Source organism: Telopea speciosissima, chromosome 10 (genome assembly GCF_018873765.1).
Source record: "Telopea speciosissima isolate NSW1024214 ecotype Mountain lineage chromosome 10, Tspe_v1, whole genome shotgun sequence".
Classification (NCBI taxonomy): domain Eukaryota; kingdom Viridiplantae; phylum Streptophyta; class Magnoliopsida; order Proteales; family Proteaceae; genus Telopea; species Telopea speciosissima.
In genome coordinates this window covers 26,294,806-26,309,194 of record NC_057925.1, presented here as the reverse complement: position 1 = coordinate 26,309,194, position 14,389 = coordinate 26,294,806, and the positions used below count along the sequence as shown (strand labels likewise).

At 41.5% G+C, this 14,389-nt stretch overlaps 1 protein-coding gene across 2 annotated transcripts in view; it reads left to right on the top strand.

The window, feature by feature from the left end:
• Positions 1 to 12,750, top strand: part of LOC122643120 (4-diphosphocytidyl-2-C-methyl-D-erythritol kinase, chloroplastic/chromoplastic) — a 43,421-nt gene extending 30,671 nt beyond the window's left edge. For both annotated transcript variants that reach the window (XM_043836763.1, XM_043836762.1), the window contains 2 exons: positions 11,224 to 11,309; positions 12,635 to 12,750. In XM_043836763.1, the coding sequence (XP_043692698.1) occupies positions 11,224 to 11,309; positions 12,635 to 12,741 (193 nt within the window). In that variant the 3' untranslated portion in view covers positions 12,742 to 12,750. The remainder of the gene's footprint in view (positions 1 to 11,223; positions 11,310 to 12,634) is intronic.
• The last annotated feature ends 1,639 nt before the right edge of the window (positions 12,751 to 14,389 follow it).

Below are 14,389 nucleotides of genomic sequence, written 5' to 3'. Positions count from 1 at the left end.
CTACAAAGATTGTTGATGGTTCCTCCACCAGACTTTGGCTTGATCATTGGCATCCCTTGGGCATCCTCCTTCCCTTAGTCAGTTCAAGAGATATTTATAGGGCTGGTCTTCGTAGACTTTCCTCAGTTGCAGACATCATCTCATCTGGATCTTGGGTCCCTCCACCTTCCCCTCAGCTTGAATTTATTTGGAATTCTCCCTCCTTTGATCAGAAGGGCAATGAGATCTAGAGACTTGGTTTCTTTGACTCCATCAGCTTCAGGTATTTTCAGCTCCAAATCAGCTTGGAATCTCATGAGTTCATGAGGTCCTTCTACTGCTTGGTTCAAGGTTGTTTGGTTCAAAGGGCATATTCCAAGACCTAGCTTGTGTTTGGCATACTCTTACAAACTGTCTCCCAACTCAGTCTTTCCTCATTCACTGGCATCTAAGTGTCTCTTCAGCTTGCTGCTTCTGTTGGAACGGCTTAGAAACTATTGATCATCTGTTCTTTGAATGCTCTTTTTCGGCCACCATTTGGTCTGGAATCCTCATCAAATGTTGGCCTAGAAGAAGGACTCTGCCTTTTCGGAGAGAGTGGAAGTGGATCATCCAATCTTTTGGGGGTAACTCGCACTGTGATAGAATTGACTTGTTGGCTTGTGGGGCTATCATCTCGCATATATGGATGGAGCGCAACATTAGGAGATGGACTACCAACTCTAAGTCTTTCAGATAGATTTGGGATTCCATCTCTTTAGACGTCAGCTCTAAATCCTTCTCCTCTTCCCCCCTCCCCCTTGTGTGAACTCCACAAGGAACAGGCTCATTGTTGCTTCCTGGGGTCTCCCTTCTTCTCTTCTCTCCCCTTCCCCCTAGGGGGTCGGTTAGCCCTATAATTGTAGGATGTTCTCTTCTTTTCTTTTCTCTCCCTGAATTCTGGGGGCTTCTTGTATTCTCTCTCTTTGGTAATAAATTTTTATTCACCCAAAAAAAAAAAGAGTATAAGGTAATTACATTCCTTATAAATTAGTGACTACTTTGTCTCACCTCATTGTTGCATTTTCTTTCTCTACCGTTTCACCTAAAAGCTCGAACTCTTAGGGAAGGACAACATCAATGTATACATCAACACTCCCCCGCACGTGTAGGCCAAGATCCCATGGTCCTAGCGTGTGGAGCTCATGTGGCATTTCCTTCGAGGCACCGAGGGAGAAGAAATGTCGGGAAAACTCTTCCGATGCACTTCCCAAGAGTCGAACAGTTGACCTCCCTGCTCTAATACCATTTTCGCTACCGTTTCACCTAAAGGCTCGAACTGTTAGGGAAGGGCAGCATCAATGTATACATCAACAAATTTGCCTGTATATCAGCATTTGTCTTCAACATCGCCACCACACTTTGTACTGTTTCTAACAGTAAGTTATCAAGCCTAAGATTACATTTGTATTGATACCTAGGGTTAAGATAGTATGCTAACAATTACATAAATACCTAGTCAGTACTTATTATTTATGAATATGTGGATGGTGTGTAAATTTATTTAAGTATATTTCACTAAACATATATAACTCACTAGCTTTATGTAGTGGATGCTGTAAGTGCTTCTCCCATCGATCAATGATTTTCAGATGTGACTTTCCATTTCAAGGTATCGCAACTCTCACCTTCTCCTTCATCAACTCCACTGCAACATACAAATATGGTAAGGTTGGCTTCTTCTCTGAGTCTACCATCCTCAGTACCCTTTTCCACTGGCTCCAATATAAGGACCTTCTTTAGGTCCTACCAAAATCGGTCATTGGAGATGGTTGACTATGTTGCCCTACCCCCTGGCGAACCAGTAACTCCATATGTCCTCCATTGAGGCTTCAATGTGTCTATATTCTCATCAAGCTCCTTTTGTTGGGGCAAATTGACATTCATCAATTCCCATGGAGTGGACTCCTTTACCCTTGGGCCAAACCTCCATGTGGTGTCAAGCATGGCCTGGTAGTATGTTCCTTGAGCAGCATTAGTTGGTATGCTGTGGTAGAATAAGAATTTGGGAACAACATCACCAACTTTTGCTTTCTTATTACCCCATGTTTGCTTTGTAGTTCTCTAGCTGGTATCCTGTTGCCTATATACTGTAGGATCCTGTTGAAGAACCTCAATGGGATTTGTTGTAATATGGGTCCAAGGGTAAATTTGTCCGTGGAGGTATTCTTGTATGTGGATTTTAGTCCCACATTGCTTAGTTATAGTTTTGTCATATGATTTCAATATTATAAATAAAGGCTGGGCAGGATCACATAGATCAAGCCAGTATTCATGGAATTCCACATGGTATCAAAGCCAAAAATATTCTGGGGATATTGGAAGTAAAATTTTTTCAATTTTTTCTCTCTTTTTCTTTTTCGTTATTCTGCCCTAAAACCACCCACCGCCAGCCCCTCCACCACTTCCGCTTGCCCCAACCACCCCTCCACCACTTCCGCTACCTATCACCAACCCCTCCACCACTTCAGCCAGCCACCGCCAGCCACCACCAACCCTCCACCGCCTACGCCAGCTACCGCCGACCACCGCAGGCCCTCTCCCTTCCTCCCACCACCTTCGCAAGTCCCTCCCTCCTTTTTCCGCCACCTCTACACACCTCGAGGGGGCTTCCACCTTGTTCGAATTATTTTAACTCCCTTGGTGGTGAGTTGACTCCTACCAAGGGTTCGTTTTTTCGCTTATACATATTCTGATTTTTTTTGGGGATTTCTTTGCCAATTTTTCTCCAGCTACCATGCCTGACGAGTCCGAGATCACGACTGCTTCGACTGGTTCTGAAGATTCCAACCAGCGGGACTTTGTTCCCTTTTCGGTGAAGCCCATAAAGTTAAATGGCAGCAATTATCTTCTGTGGTCTCGCTCCTGTTTATTTGCTATTGGTTCCCATGGGCTCTCTGGTTATATCACGGGCACTAAGGTCAGGCCTACAGAGGCTGGATCGGCTCAGGATCGATGGATGAATTTCAATTTTTTGGTGATGTCCTATCTGGTTAATTCTGTGGACTAGACCATTGCTGGTTGTTATCTGCTCCTTGACATCGCTGCAAAAATTTGGAAGACGGCTCATGACAAATACTCTCAGGTTGGGAATGCAGCCCAATGTTATGAACTCCGTCAGAAGCTCCATACTACCAAGCAGCTGAAGTTGTCTCTGTCCCAATATTACAATACCATGTGCACACTATGGCAGGAATTGGATTTTTTAGGCACTTTTACGGCTACAATGAATGTTGACGCTACAGCCTTCAGGAAGTGGGAGGATGGTTTACAGCTGTTTGATTTTTTGGCTGGCTTAAACATTGAATTTGATAATATCAGGTCCAATATTTTGAATCGGGATCCTCTTCCCTCTTGGAGCAAGCCTACACCATACTTTCGGCTAAGGACACGAGGCGCACTGCCATGGTTCATCCTGCCACTCAGGAATGATCAGCCCTTGTTTCTGGTTCTCAATCTTCCCGTGGAAATTACTCTCATCCTCCTACTAATCGGCCAACTAGTGATCGCCTGCCTATTAAATGCGATCATTATGGGAAGGATTGGCACATCAAGGACCGATGTTGGAAGCTTCATGGTCGTCCTGCGGATACTCGTGGGCGTGGAAAGGGGGGTTCCAACCGGCCCAGTACTTCTCGTGCTAATCAGGCTTCTACTGAAGATCCATCTGAATAGTCTCTTTCCTTTGTGATGGTTGAGTTGCAAAATCTGCGGGATATGATGAATCGTTTGGACGCATCTTCTTTAGCATCTGTATCTCCTTCCATGGCGGCTTCGGCTTTGTCTCTACCTGCTCCTTCCAATGCACCTTCTTCCACAGGTATTTCTTTTAGTGGGAATTGCACCTCGGTCATGCCTGACTCTTGGGTTATTGACTCAGGGGCAACCGACCATATGATAGGTTCTTCCTCTGTTTTTTACCACATATAATCCTCTTTCAGGCCAATCAAAGGTTCGGGTTGCTGATGGGTCTCTTTCTTCTATTTCTGGGAAGGGATCCGTTCAGTGCACCTCCTCTCTCACTCTTTCCTTTGTTTTACATGTTCCTAAGTTTACTACTAACTTGCTGTCCATTAGTAGTCTAACTAAGGATTTAAACTGCAAAGTAATCTTTTATCCAACTCATTGTTTATTTCAGGATTTGGAAACGAACAGTACGATTGCATGTGGTAAGGTGGTTGGTGGTCTGTACGTGCTTGAAAGTTCCCGAACAGCATTGACATCACAGCCGACATCTTCTACTTTTGATTCTGCATTGCTTGAGTTAAATAATTGGCATCGTTGTTTGGGCCATCCCCCGATTGGGGTTTTATCTGCTTTATTTCTTAGTCTGGTGAAACAATGTAATAAACAAAATTTTTCTTGTGATGCTTGCACTTTGGCAAAGCAAACTCGGAGTATTTTTCCTATTTCAGATAATAGAAGTTTGAGTCCTTTTGGTTTAATTCATTCTGATGTTTGCGGCCTTGCCCGTTGTGTTTCTACCTCTGGGTTTCGATGGTTTTTCACATTTATCGATTGTTTTAGCTGGACAACTTGGGTCTATTTGATGCATAGCAAGAGTGACGTGTTCAATTGTTTTATGTTATTCCACAAGATGGTCCAGACGCAGTTTAATGCCAAGGTGAAGATTCTTAGCTCAGATAATGGCAAGGAATATATGGATGGTGCTTTCTGTTCCTATTTGGACAGCCATGGGATCATACACCAGACTTCTTGTGTTGACACTCTCACTCAAAATGGAGTGGTTGAACACAAGAACAGACTTCTACTGGAGGTTGCTCGATCCCTTATGTTCACCATGTCTGTCCCTCCTCGTTTCTAGGGTGATGCCGTACTTATAACTACTTACCTCATCAATCGACTTCCATCTTGTGTCTTGGATGACCACTATCCCTTGGATATGTTGGTTGGCAAATCCACCTTTGTGGTTCCCCCAAGAGTGCTTGGTTGTGTTGTGTTTGCATGAAATCACCACGTCCGTGGTAAGCTTGATCCCAGAGGATTACGGTGCCTTTTTCTTGGTTATTCACGGACTCAGAAGGGCTATAAATGCTACCATCCTCGTACCAGAAAGGTGTTGGTCACTATGGATGTTGTCTTTCGGGAGTCGGAGGCTTATTTTCCACCGCTGGTACCTCTGCAGGGGGAGACTCAAAGTAATGAAGAGGTCCCGCTGATTGCTCCTTTAGATGTTGAGATACCAACCATTGAAGATGTTTCTATTGAACTAGAGGATGGAGTTACAAGTCAAGAAGGCCTTGTATAGTCTGAAGCAGTCCCCAAGGGCTTGGTTTGGCCGATTCCACAAGACTATGATCGTATATGGGTATAAGCAGAGTAATGCAGACCACACTTTGTTTGTTAAGAGAGTGGGACAGTAAGTTAACCTTTTGATTGTCTATGTTGATGGCATGGTAATTACAGGCAGTGATGCACATGAGATTCAGATGCTGAAAGCTTATTTGGGCACGGAGTTTAAAGTCAATGATTAGGGCAAATTGAGGTCCTTCCCTTGGGATTGAGGTTGCCTATTCAGCTAAGGGCATATCTCTCTCTCAAAAGAAATATACCTTAGATTTATTGAAAGAAACAGCGATGCTTGGGTGTAAACCAGCAGATACCCCTCTAGAGCCCAACACACATTTGAAGAGAAGGAAGGTGAGCCAGTAGACAAAGGCAACTATCAGAGATTAGTGGGTCGATTGATTTACCTCTCACATACTCGGCCAGACATCACATTTGCTGTAAAGCCTCGTCAGCCAATACATGCATGATCCTCACTCTTCTCATTTGGGAGCAGCATACAGAATTCTCCGTTACCTCAAGTCAGCTCCGGGGAAAGGAGTATTATTCTCTCCACACAGCCATCTCCGGATAGAAGCGTACACTGATGCAGATTGGGCTGGCAGTCCTGATGATAGGAAGTCCACATCTGGATATTGCACATTTGTTGGAGGTAACCTAACTACTTGGAGAAGCAAAAAACAAGCTGTTGTGGCTCAATCTAGTGCTGAAGCTGAATTTTGAGCTATGGCACGGGGTATTTGTGAGCTTCTTTGGGTCAAAGGGCTTCTTCAAGATTTGGGGATGAGTGTTGATCTTCCTATACCACTCTACTAGGACAGAAAGTCAGCAATCAGTATTGCTCACAACCCGGTCCAACATGATTGGACCAAACATGTTGAGATTGACCGGCACTTCATCAAAGAGAAGCTGGAACAAGGAATTATTTGTATTCCATTTATTCAGTCTAGTGAACAGTTGGTTGATATCCTCACCAAAGGAATCGGTACAAAATTGTTTTTTCCTATTATTAGTAAGTTGGGCATGTTTGATATGTATGCACCAACTTGAGGGGGAGTGTTGTAATATGGGTCCAAGGGTAAATCTGTCCATGGGGGTATTCTTGTATGTGGGTCTTAGTCTCACATTGCTTAGTTATAGTTTTGTCATATGATTTCAATATTATAAATAAAGGCTGGGCATGATCACATTGATCAAGCCAGTATTCACAGAATTCCACAGGATCATTATCTGGGATGGGTGTATTGGTATCGGTGCCCTCACACTCCTGGATCTCTTGAAAGGCAAATCCTCTTGCCTCTGCTTCTTCCTCCTCTCCCTTGTTGGTTTTGCACATCTGATCCAGCTGCTCTAGAACTAGATCCACCTGTTCCTTTCCTCATCTCTACAGCCCTAACCCTCTCCATCTGATGTGAGAGTCGGCTCTCTTTCCTTTGCCCACTGGAACTCTCTCCACTCTCCTTATGTCTCAAAATCCTCCCATCTAAGATCACTGCCAGAGTCATCAAAGTCAACCCCACTTCTTCGATGTCTGTCTAAGACTGACTCATCAAACTCTTCATCTGCCCTCTTTAGTTTTCCTCCCCTTGAGTTCTTAGACATGGTCGGCTGCACCTCATAAGGAACTTGGGTACATTTGGCCACATAAGTGTACTCACCAGCCAAATGTTGCTTCAATCTAGTGGCCCATCCAAAAGTTAGCACAATCTGACAATACCTAGACCTTGACTTTTTCTTGTCATTTTCTATAGGCTCTCCATGGTTCCATGCTATATCTCTCTGTCCACCCTCAGCCATTGTGTTGCAATCTTCCACTTTTTTACACTATTACATATAAAAAAGCATACATTATTAGCAGAACAAAGACAAAGTATATGATGTGTAACTTCAGTCAAACCAGGAGAGATGATGAAGTGGTGAAACTTGAGGAGTGAGAGCTACCACAAAGTGAATGCTTTAGATACTTGGGGTCAACCATTAACAAAGAGGGTGATATAGAGGATGATGTTTTCCATAGAATTAAAGTAGGATGGATGAAGTGGAGAGGTGCATTGGGAGTGTTATGTGACAAATGCATGCCTGTTAAGCTCAAGGGGAAATTCTGCAGGACAGTTATAAGACCAGATATGACTTATGGAGCGGAATGTTGGAAAGTTAAGAAGAGTAATATAGATAAGATGAGTGTAACGGAGATGAGGATGTTGAGGAGGATGTGTGGTAAGACCAGGAGAGATAGAGTAAGGAATGATTGTATTAAAACTGAATTGGGAGTTGCACCAATCCAGGACAAGCTTCGTGAGAACCGCTTGAGGTGGTATGGTCATGTCCAACGGAGACCTATAGATGCATTGGTAAGGAAGAGTGACCAGATTTAGTTTGACGAAGCTAAAAGAGGTAGGGGCAGGCCTAAGATGACTATTGGAGAAGTGGTAAGAAAGGGTATGCATGTGGTAGGGCTCGATCCTAGTATGACCGCAGATAGAGTTATTTGGAGGACAAGGACCCGTGTAGCCGACCCCTTGTAGGGGAATGTTCCTGGGATGCGACTTTGTCTAATGCTTTGACTTTTTCCCTTACTTATTCTCTATTCTTCTTCCTTTTACTTCTCTTACTTCTTTGTACTTCTCTTATTTCTTTTACTGTCATAGCCTCTATCGGATCCATGTAGCCGACCCCATTTAGTTGGGATAAGGTTATGGTTGTTGTTGTTGTTGTTGTTGTTGTATTAGCTATTCAACAACATTTCAAACTCTAAGACTTATCATATAGCTAATTTTCGGCAAGCTTGTTCAACATATAAAATATTGAACAACAACAAGCAAGTATACATCATATTTTTTGCAAAAAACACTTCTGTGGAAGAGTGTATGACCTTCAAGTTGAAATCTCCTCCAAATGATGTTCTTGTGCAGCAAAATCTCCACCAAATGTTGTTCAGTGACAAGTTTAGTGGATGCAAGCAAGATTTGGTTGTATATGGTAAAAAATTGAGCAGTTGGGGGGAGGGGAGGGAGTTTGTGAGAGAACAGTCGAAACTCATCGAGACTGGTCGAGATTTCAATATTATATGGTGCTTTGTACCAGTTTTGGCTGAGACGATATTTCGGTCCAAGATACTGAAATTTCGGCTGAGACAATGTATGTTTTCTATTTCATACCCCATCTCGTCTTGGGCTTTGTCGAAACCGAGTCAAATGCCTAGATCGCGGCGAGACCTCGAACCGTGCTTTTCAGCTGACATTATTAATGCTGGTTTTATGGGTGTGAAGCACTCTAGGGATCCTGGTAAACATTTTGGTTGGAGTTCCAATGCATGTCACAGGGAGTCAATAGATTTAAGATGGCTTTTGACTCGTACATGGATGCAAATACACTAAGGAGTTAGAATACAACTTTCAACAAAAACTAAATAAAAAATACACTAAAAATCAGTTACATAGATTCTCCCTAGGGCTCTAGTTTCCTTTTGCGGCTCATTTTGACTCAAGTCTTGTGCCATCTCATCTACAATCTTTGATTTTCATCCTGTCCAAGCAATCCTTTGTTGTTCTTTGGAATGTCTGAGAGTCTTGTAAGAAAATATGCTGGTCATAATTGATGGGATAAGGGAGGATGCGTACTGTGGGGAAAGAGATTCAGAACTTTAAATGAGATCAGAAAATTTGAAATAGCATATAATGTTCCAAAAATCATGAATCGGTACCATTTTAGATAATTCAGAATGAACTAATTACATCCGTAACGTTGTGCCACATGGTAAAAGCTGAAAGTAAATGTCTTTCTCATTGATGGTGACCTTGACCATGTGAGAAAGGCAGATGTACTAGATTTCCATAGACACCTTGGCCTGAAAGCATTTTTTGGTTGGACTGGGGCTGCTGACAACTTTTGGAATAGAGCTTTTTTTGTTGGACTAGGTTATATAAGCATATTTACTTTTGATGTTCACAAGTTCAGTCTTTGACAAAATGGAATTGTAAGAGCATTTAGGTGGAGCTTTTAGTCATTTTCAAGTTTGGGAGATGTGTTTGTCATCTTCCGGGAATTGGTTTGCAAGGGGCTCTGTTTTCCTCTCCACTTCCATCCCTCCCTCTTTATTTTCGCTCGGGATTGGGTTTGTTGTGACTTTTCTTGAGCATCTGGTGGGGCTCTGTTTGTCATATCTTTTGCTTTCTTCTTAATAAAGTTTGTTATTAGTGATAGGCAGAAATATGAAAGGTTTGGTAACTCAGTGAGTGTGTGTTGGTTTTAGAAACCTATGACAGTGTTCCATTTCATTTTGCATTTCCGAGCTGGGGCCTATTAGATGGATGATCCTCATTAGACCCATAGATTTCTCTCTACTTATACTACAGCAGAACCTGTACCTAAGTTATCAGACTTTCAGACAAAATAGGCAGATCCATTATACAGTCGCCTGGTCATTGAAGCTGCCCAAAGCAATTTGATCTTGTCCCACTGAAAAACTGCTTAGAAATGGGTAAACTGAGGGTTCTTGCTGCAGGATGACTTTTGGCCTGCCGCCGAGAGGGGTACTGACCTGATTGACTCTTGAAAATAAATGTATAATGATGGAAGATGGGGGAGGGAGAGTAGGCAATTTTATTTCTCTTTCAGATCAAAATATCTGGTTATCCATGGTTTGCATTTTCTCAATACTTGTTTTCCATTTGTTCATTGATGTTAAAGTAGAAAGACAACGGTAGAATATAAATGTTCTGATTTGAAAATATGATAAAAGAACAAGTGAGATTGGGAAGTGTGAGAGGATTCTTTTTTCTCCCCTTACAAACTGCCTGACAGTGCCTAAGCTCTGAGTTGATGGTCTAAGAACCCTGCTTTATCAACACAGTGTCAATTTCCTTCAAGAAAATTGAAAGCACTTTGTTTTGCATCTATTAACTCACATGTCCTATGCGCAGAGCTGCATTAAAAATTGGTAGAGATATAGTTCTTCTTTAGGGATCTGTAAAAAAGTAAAAAGAAAAGGAAAATCGGGAAACAAGATAGAGGTGGTCGTGGGTGTAATTGCTTGTTAGACAAGAAGAGGTTAAAGGAGAACACAGAAAAGTGAAAAGGACTGGAAATAGGTCATGTATACCTGGAGAAGTGTTTGGGTGTAAATTATGTATATGGTTTCATATACACATAACAACTTATATTTGCTATTTTGCTGTATGTAAGACAGTTAACCTTTTAACTGATCCCCATGACCGGTTGATGCGCACGCCGTCTGGGTTTAAAAACTCCCATCATTCTTCAAATAAATCAAAAATTAAATTAAAATGAAATGGTCCTTTTGGTCAGCAATTTGAACTGCATTCTTGTACCAACTTCTATATATTCTAAAATTGCACTATATATATATTCTGTTTGACTCTGGCCTAGCGTAAAACATGTTGATTCTAAAAATACCTCAAAAGTTTCAACTTGTAGAAAATTTGTGGACAAGTTGACCCCAAGGTCCCCTGCCATTGTCAAGTTTCAGCTCAATCCGAGTTCCCAGGTGGCAAAACTAACCGTTAAAAAAATCCAGGACTAAGAAGGGGATGCATGGACATACAGAGTGGTATATTCCATTACATGGATGGTAAATGATTGGATTAGAGGCTGAATTTGATACTTGATCAGTACCTGTCTATCCAACTGTTGGAATTGCCAGCATCATCCTGGAAGTAGGGTGCATTGGTTGTCAGGTGTTATTTTGAAAGATCACCCACCTGGGTGATCTCAACTTTTGTCAAAAGAAGTATTAGAAAGCTCATTCATAATTCTAAATCCTTCACCTGCACTGAGTCCATTTTTTTGCTCCATCTTGTCTGACCTTTCAGTGCTATATTACCTCGTTCATTGCAAACATCCCTATTTTTTTTTATGGTTCTCAATATTTTCATGCAGCGGAAGCACCATTGTTGGAATTGGATCTCCAGATCTCCCACAATTTTTATATGACGATGATGAATACCAGGATGTATTTTTATCAGGTAAACTTAAGTTACTTAGTGTCTATGAAATAATAAAAAACTCTGTCATATGTTTATAGAATTACAAGGCTTCTTCACAGTTTCATCAGGCAGCTCTTGACATGGGATTTCTCGAGTCATTTATGGAGTTAAATTTAGGTGTGTTTTGGGAGAGGTACTCTTTCAGAAGGTAAAAAAAAGGGCCTACCCAGTGCATGAGGCTCCCTCCACTGCTGGGTCTGGGGAGGGTCATAATGTACGCAGCCTTACCCCTGTTTCGCAGAGAGGCTGTTTCCAAAGACTCGAACTTGTGACCACTTGGTCACAATGGAGCAACCTAACCGTTGCACCAAGGTCCACCCTCAGGTACTCTTTCAGAAGGTATTCTGTATATTACTTTCTACTTTAATCTCCTAAGTTAATCTCACAGAGAAGGCCCCTAGAAAATTCTGTAGTGATGATCATTCTGCTTGAAGGTCTCCATCCATAGGTGCCTCACAACTTGTTGTAAGGCGAGGAAGAGGGGCAACCCTTCCACACATGCCCCTTTATTTAGTTACATATATGTGGAAACCAAAGTTGTGTACGTCCATGGAAAGGGAAGCTAACAGAAGATATATAAACCTTTCTTTCTTTTTTAATATGTATATATGTAAAAGCAAAAATGCTAAAGTCATGGAAGAGTAGATGTAGGAGAAGGTTAATCTTGTGTTTGTTGGATATGATTTTCTGTGTAAATCTCATTTCCAGAGGAATGGACGCCTTCAAAGTTTCTTTGAGGGAACCTTCATTTAGAGGTTCTTAGAAGTCAATTGGGATAGGGATGGTAAATGAGGTTGGTTAAAGTGGTGCTCTTCTCGGCCCTGTATAGTGTCGGTATGGTATGGCCCTTCTTGTTTGGGAGGGAGGAAGGGGGGGGGGGGGTTGGTATGGTATTGTAATCTGAAAAAATCCTGGTACCCGCCCTACCCCACCTCACCATTGGGGATCCAGCCTCTATTACCTTGTGAAATAACTGGCCCCATGCAAATTCTTGGTGCAGGTTTATTGTACGATTTGTTCTGGTATAGGTGAAACCAACATATTGCAGTCCCTAGATTGGATTAAACCCAAGTTTCAGGCTCTCAGCTGTGTCAAAGATTAACGTCTCTCATATCTCGTTTGAGCATTTTGCAACAGGGGAAATCAGTCTTTAAAATAAAACTAAAAAAAGGGAAACATATTCTAACCTATCGATTTTCATAGGTGGAAAAAACGCTTGACATACGTTAATGTTTTTTTCGCATTTCTGTCTCCCAGCATAATCCCCTCAATATAATTTTTTATTTTCATTATTCCAACTGCAGAGGCACGCTTTCTTACCCGTGGAGAGAACCAATGGTACACAGAGCCTGCTTCGACAACATCGTCTTGTGACTCATCCATGGAGTTCTCAACAACCGAGGAGGATTGATCACCATCTTGTGAACAGCTTAGAAAAGTTTTTTGTTTTTTAATTGATAGGTGCTTAGAAAAGTTATCTTTCCTTGCATATTCCATCTGGTTGCAGGATAATAAAAGCCCGGATGAAGAAAAAAATAATAAATGAATTAAAAAACATCGGGATTCGGTTTGTGTATGTATATAGAACGAGAATAAAATGGAAGAAAAATTTATCTTGGCTTGATAGCTTCTCTGAGAAAAAAATAGTTTGTTTTGTTGTTTTATGATGGATTAGTGGTTGATAAGGCAGCAGTTGGTAACGGTCTGTAGAACATTCTTGGGCGCTTTGTTCTCCGCGAACGGAAAAACATGTAATTCTTGTTTGGCAAAACAATTTGTTCTATCATTCTTTAAGAACAAATCGGCCATTATTTTGGTTTGTAGAATGAGAAAAGCAACACCTTAGAGGAGTTTTTTCGACCTCAAGAGCAACTTGAGACAGCACAATAGGAACCTTAAAAGGGGGAGAACCCGATAGAACTCGACCTTCACATCTTCTTTGCATCAAAAGTCCGTTCTTCAATCTTTGTTTCTCCTTCGTCATCTTCTTCAAGGTTTTCTTGCATAGCCTAACAGGTTCAAAAACTCGCAAGGGAAGCAGCAAGATACGGCGGCACATTCCTCGGTTGTTCCTCCGACGACCTCGGGGAACTTCGACTTCTAATTTGAAGCTTACTTGGTCAATGAAAGAAGGGCAGAGATTCAGTTCATGCCAGATTGAATCACTCCCAAAGTTCTTGAACTGTAGGGATTTTATCTACTCTAGATTCGCTAACGGATAAGGAAAAAGATTCATTTCTTTGAAATCCACAATACCCAATAGAGATTAGAAAAGGAAAAAACTTCATTTCTTTCTGTCGGCACTAGATAGTTGAAGTAAGCATAGGGCAAAGAACAGATTCCGTTGCATAACTCTTTTCACTGTCACTTTCTTTAGGCCCTAATAATCCATTCTTTCCATCTTCACCTAATCGAATCTATCTGCTTCCTCCTTCTCATCGGCAGTCGTTACAGTTTAAACCCTATCCGTTTGCTGGTTAATGTTGACGCCAATGGAGCTGCTCAGATCGAACCTCTCTCGAGTTCGAATTCCAGAGCCCACTAATCGTATTTACAAACAAGAATGCTGCATTTCTTTCAATTCTCCAGTAAATTTTACTCACGGATTCTCTGTTTCTCTTCATTCTTAAGTAAACTTATTTTTTTGGTAAAGAAAGATTAAAAAAAAAGTTCTTGTAAGGTGTTCATTCCAGAGATCTAGGAGAAGAAACAAAGAAGAATTATGTGTGATTTCTCCCTAGGGGTAAGATTGGAAGACAGATGCAGTAGTTGTAGAGAAAACAATATTGTATAATTCCCAGAGAAGGATTGGAGGATGAAGTTGCAGAACAATTGAGAATTCTTCGAAAATACGAATGAAATCAGAAATGTCATGTGATGGAAGGAAAGAGAGCTCTAGTACAAACCCAAAAAGCAACCATGGAAGAATAGGTTTTACCAAACGACATTTTTGTTCTATAATTGTTCCGAAAGTTCTAGAACGGATTTGCCAAACAATCATTATCATACATAGAATGTTGTTCCAGGCCAGAAATGGAAAAGAACGTTTCTGGTCAAGA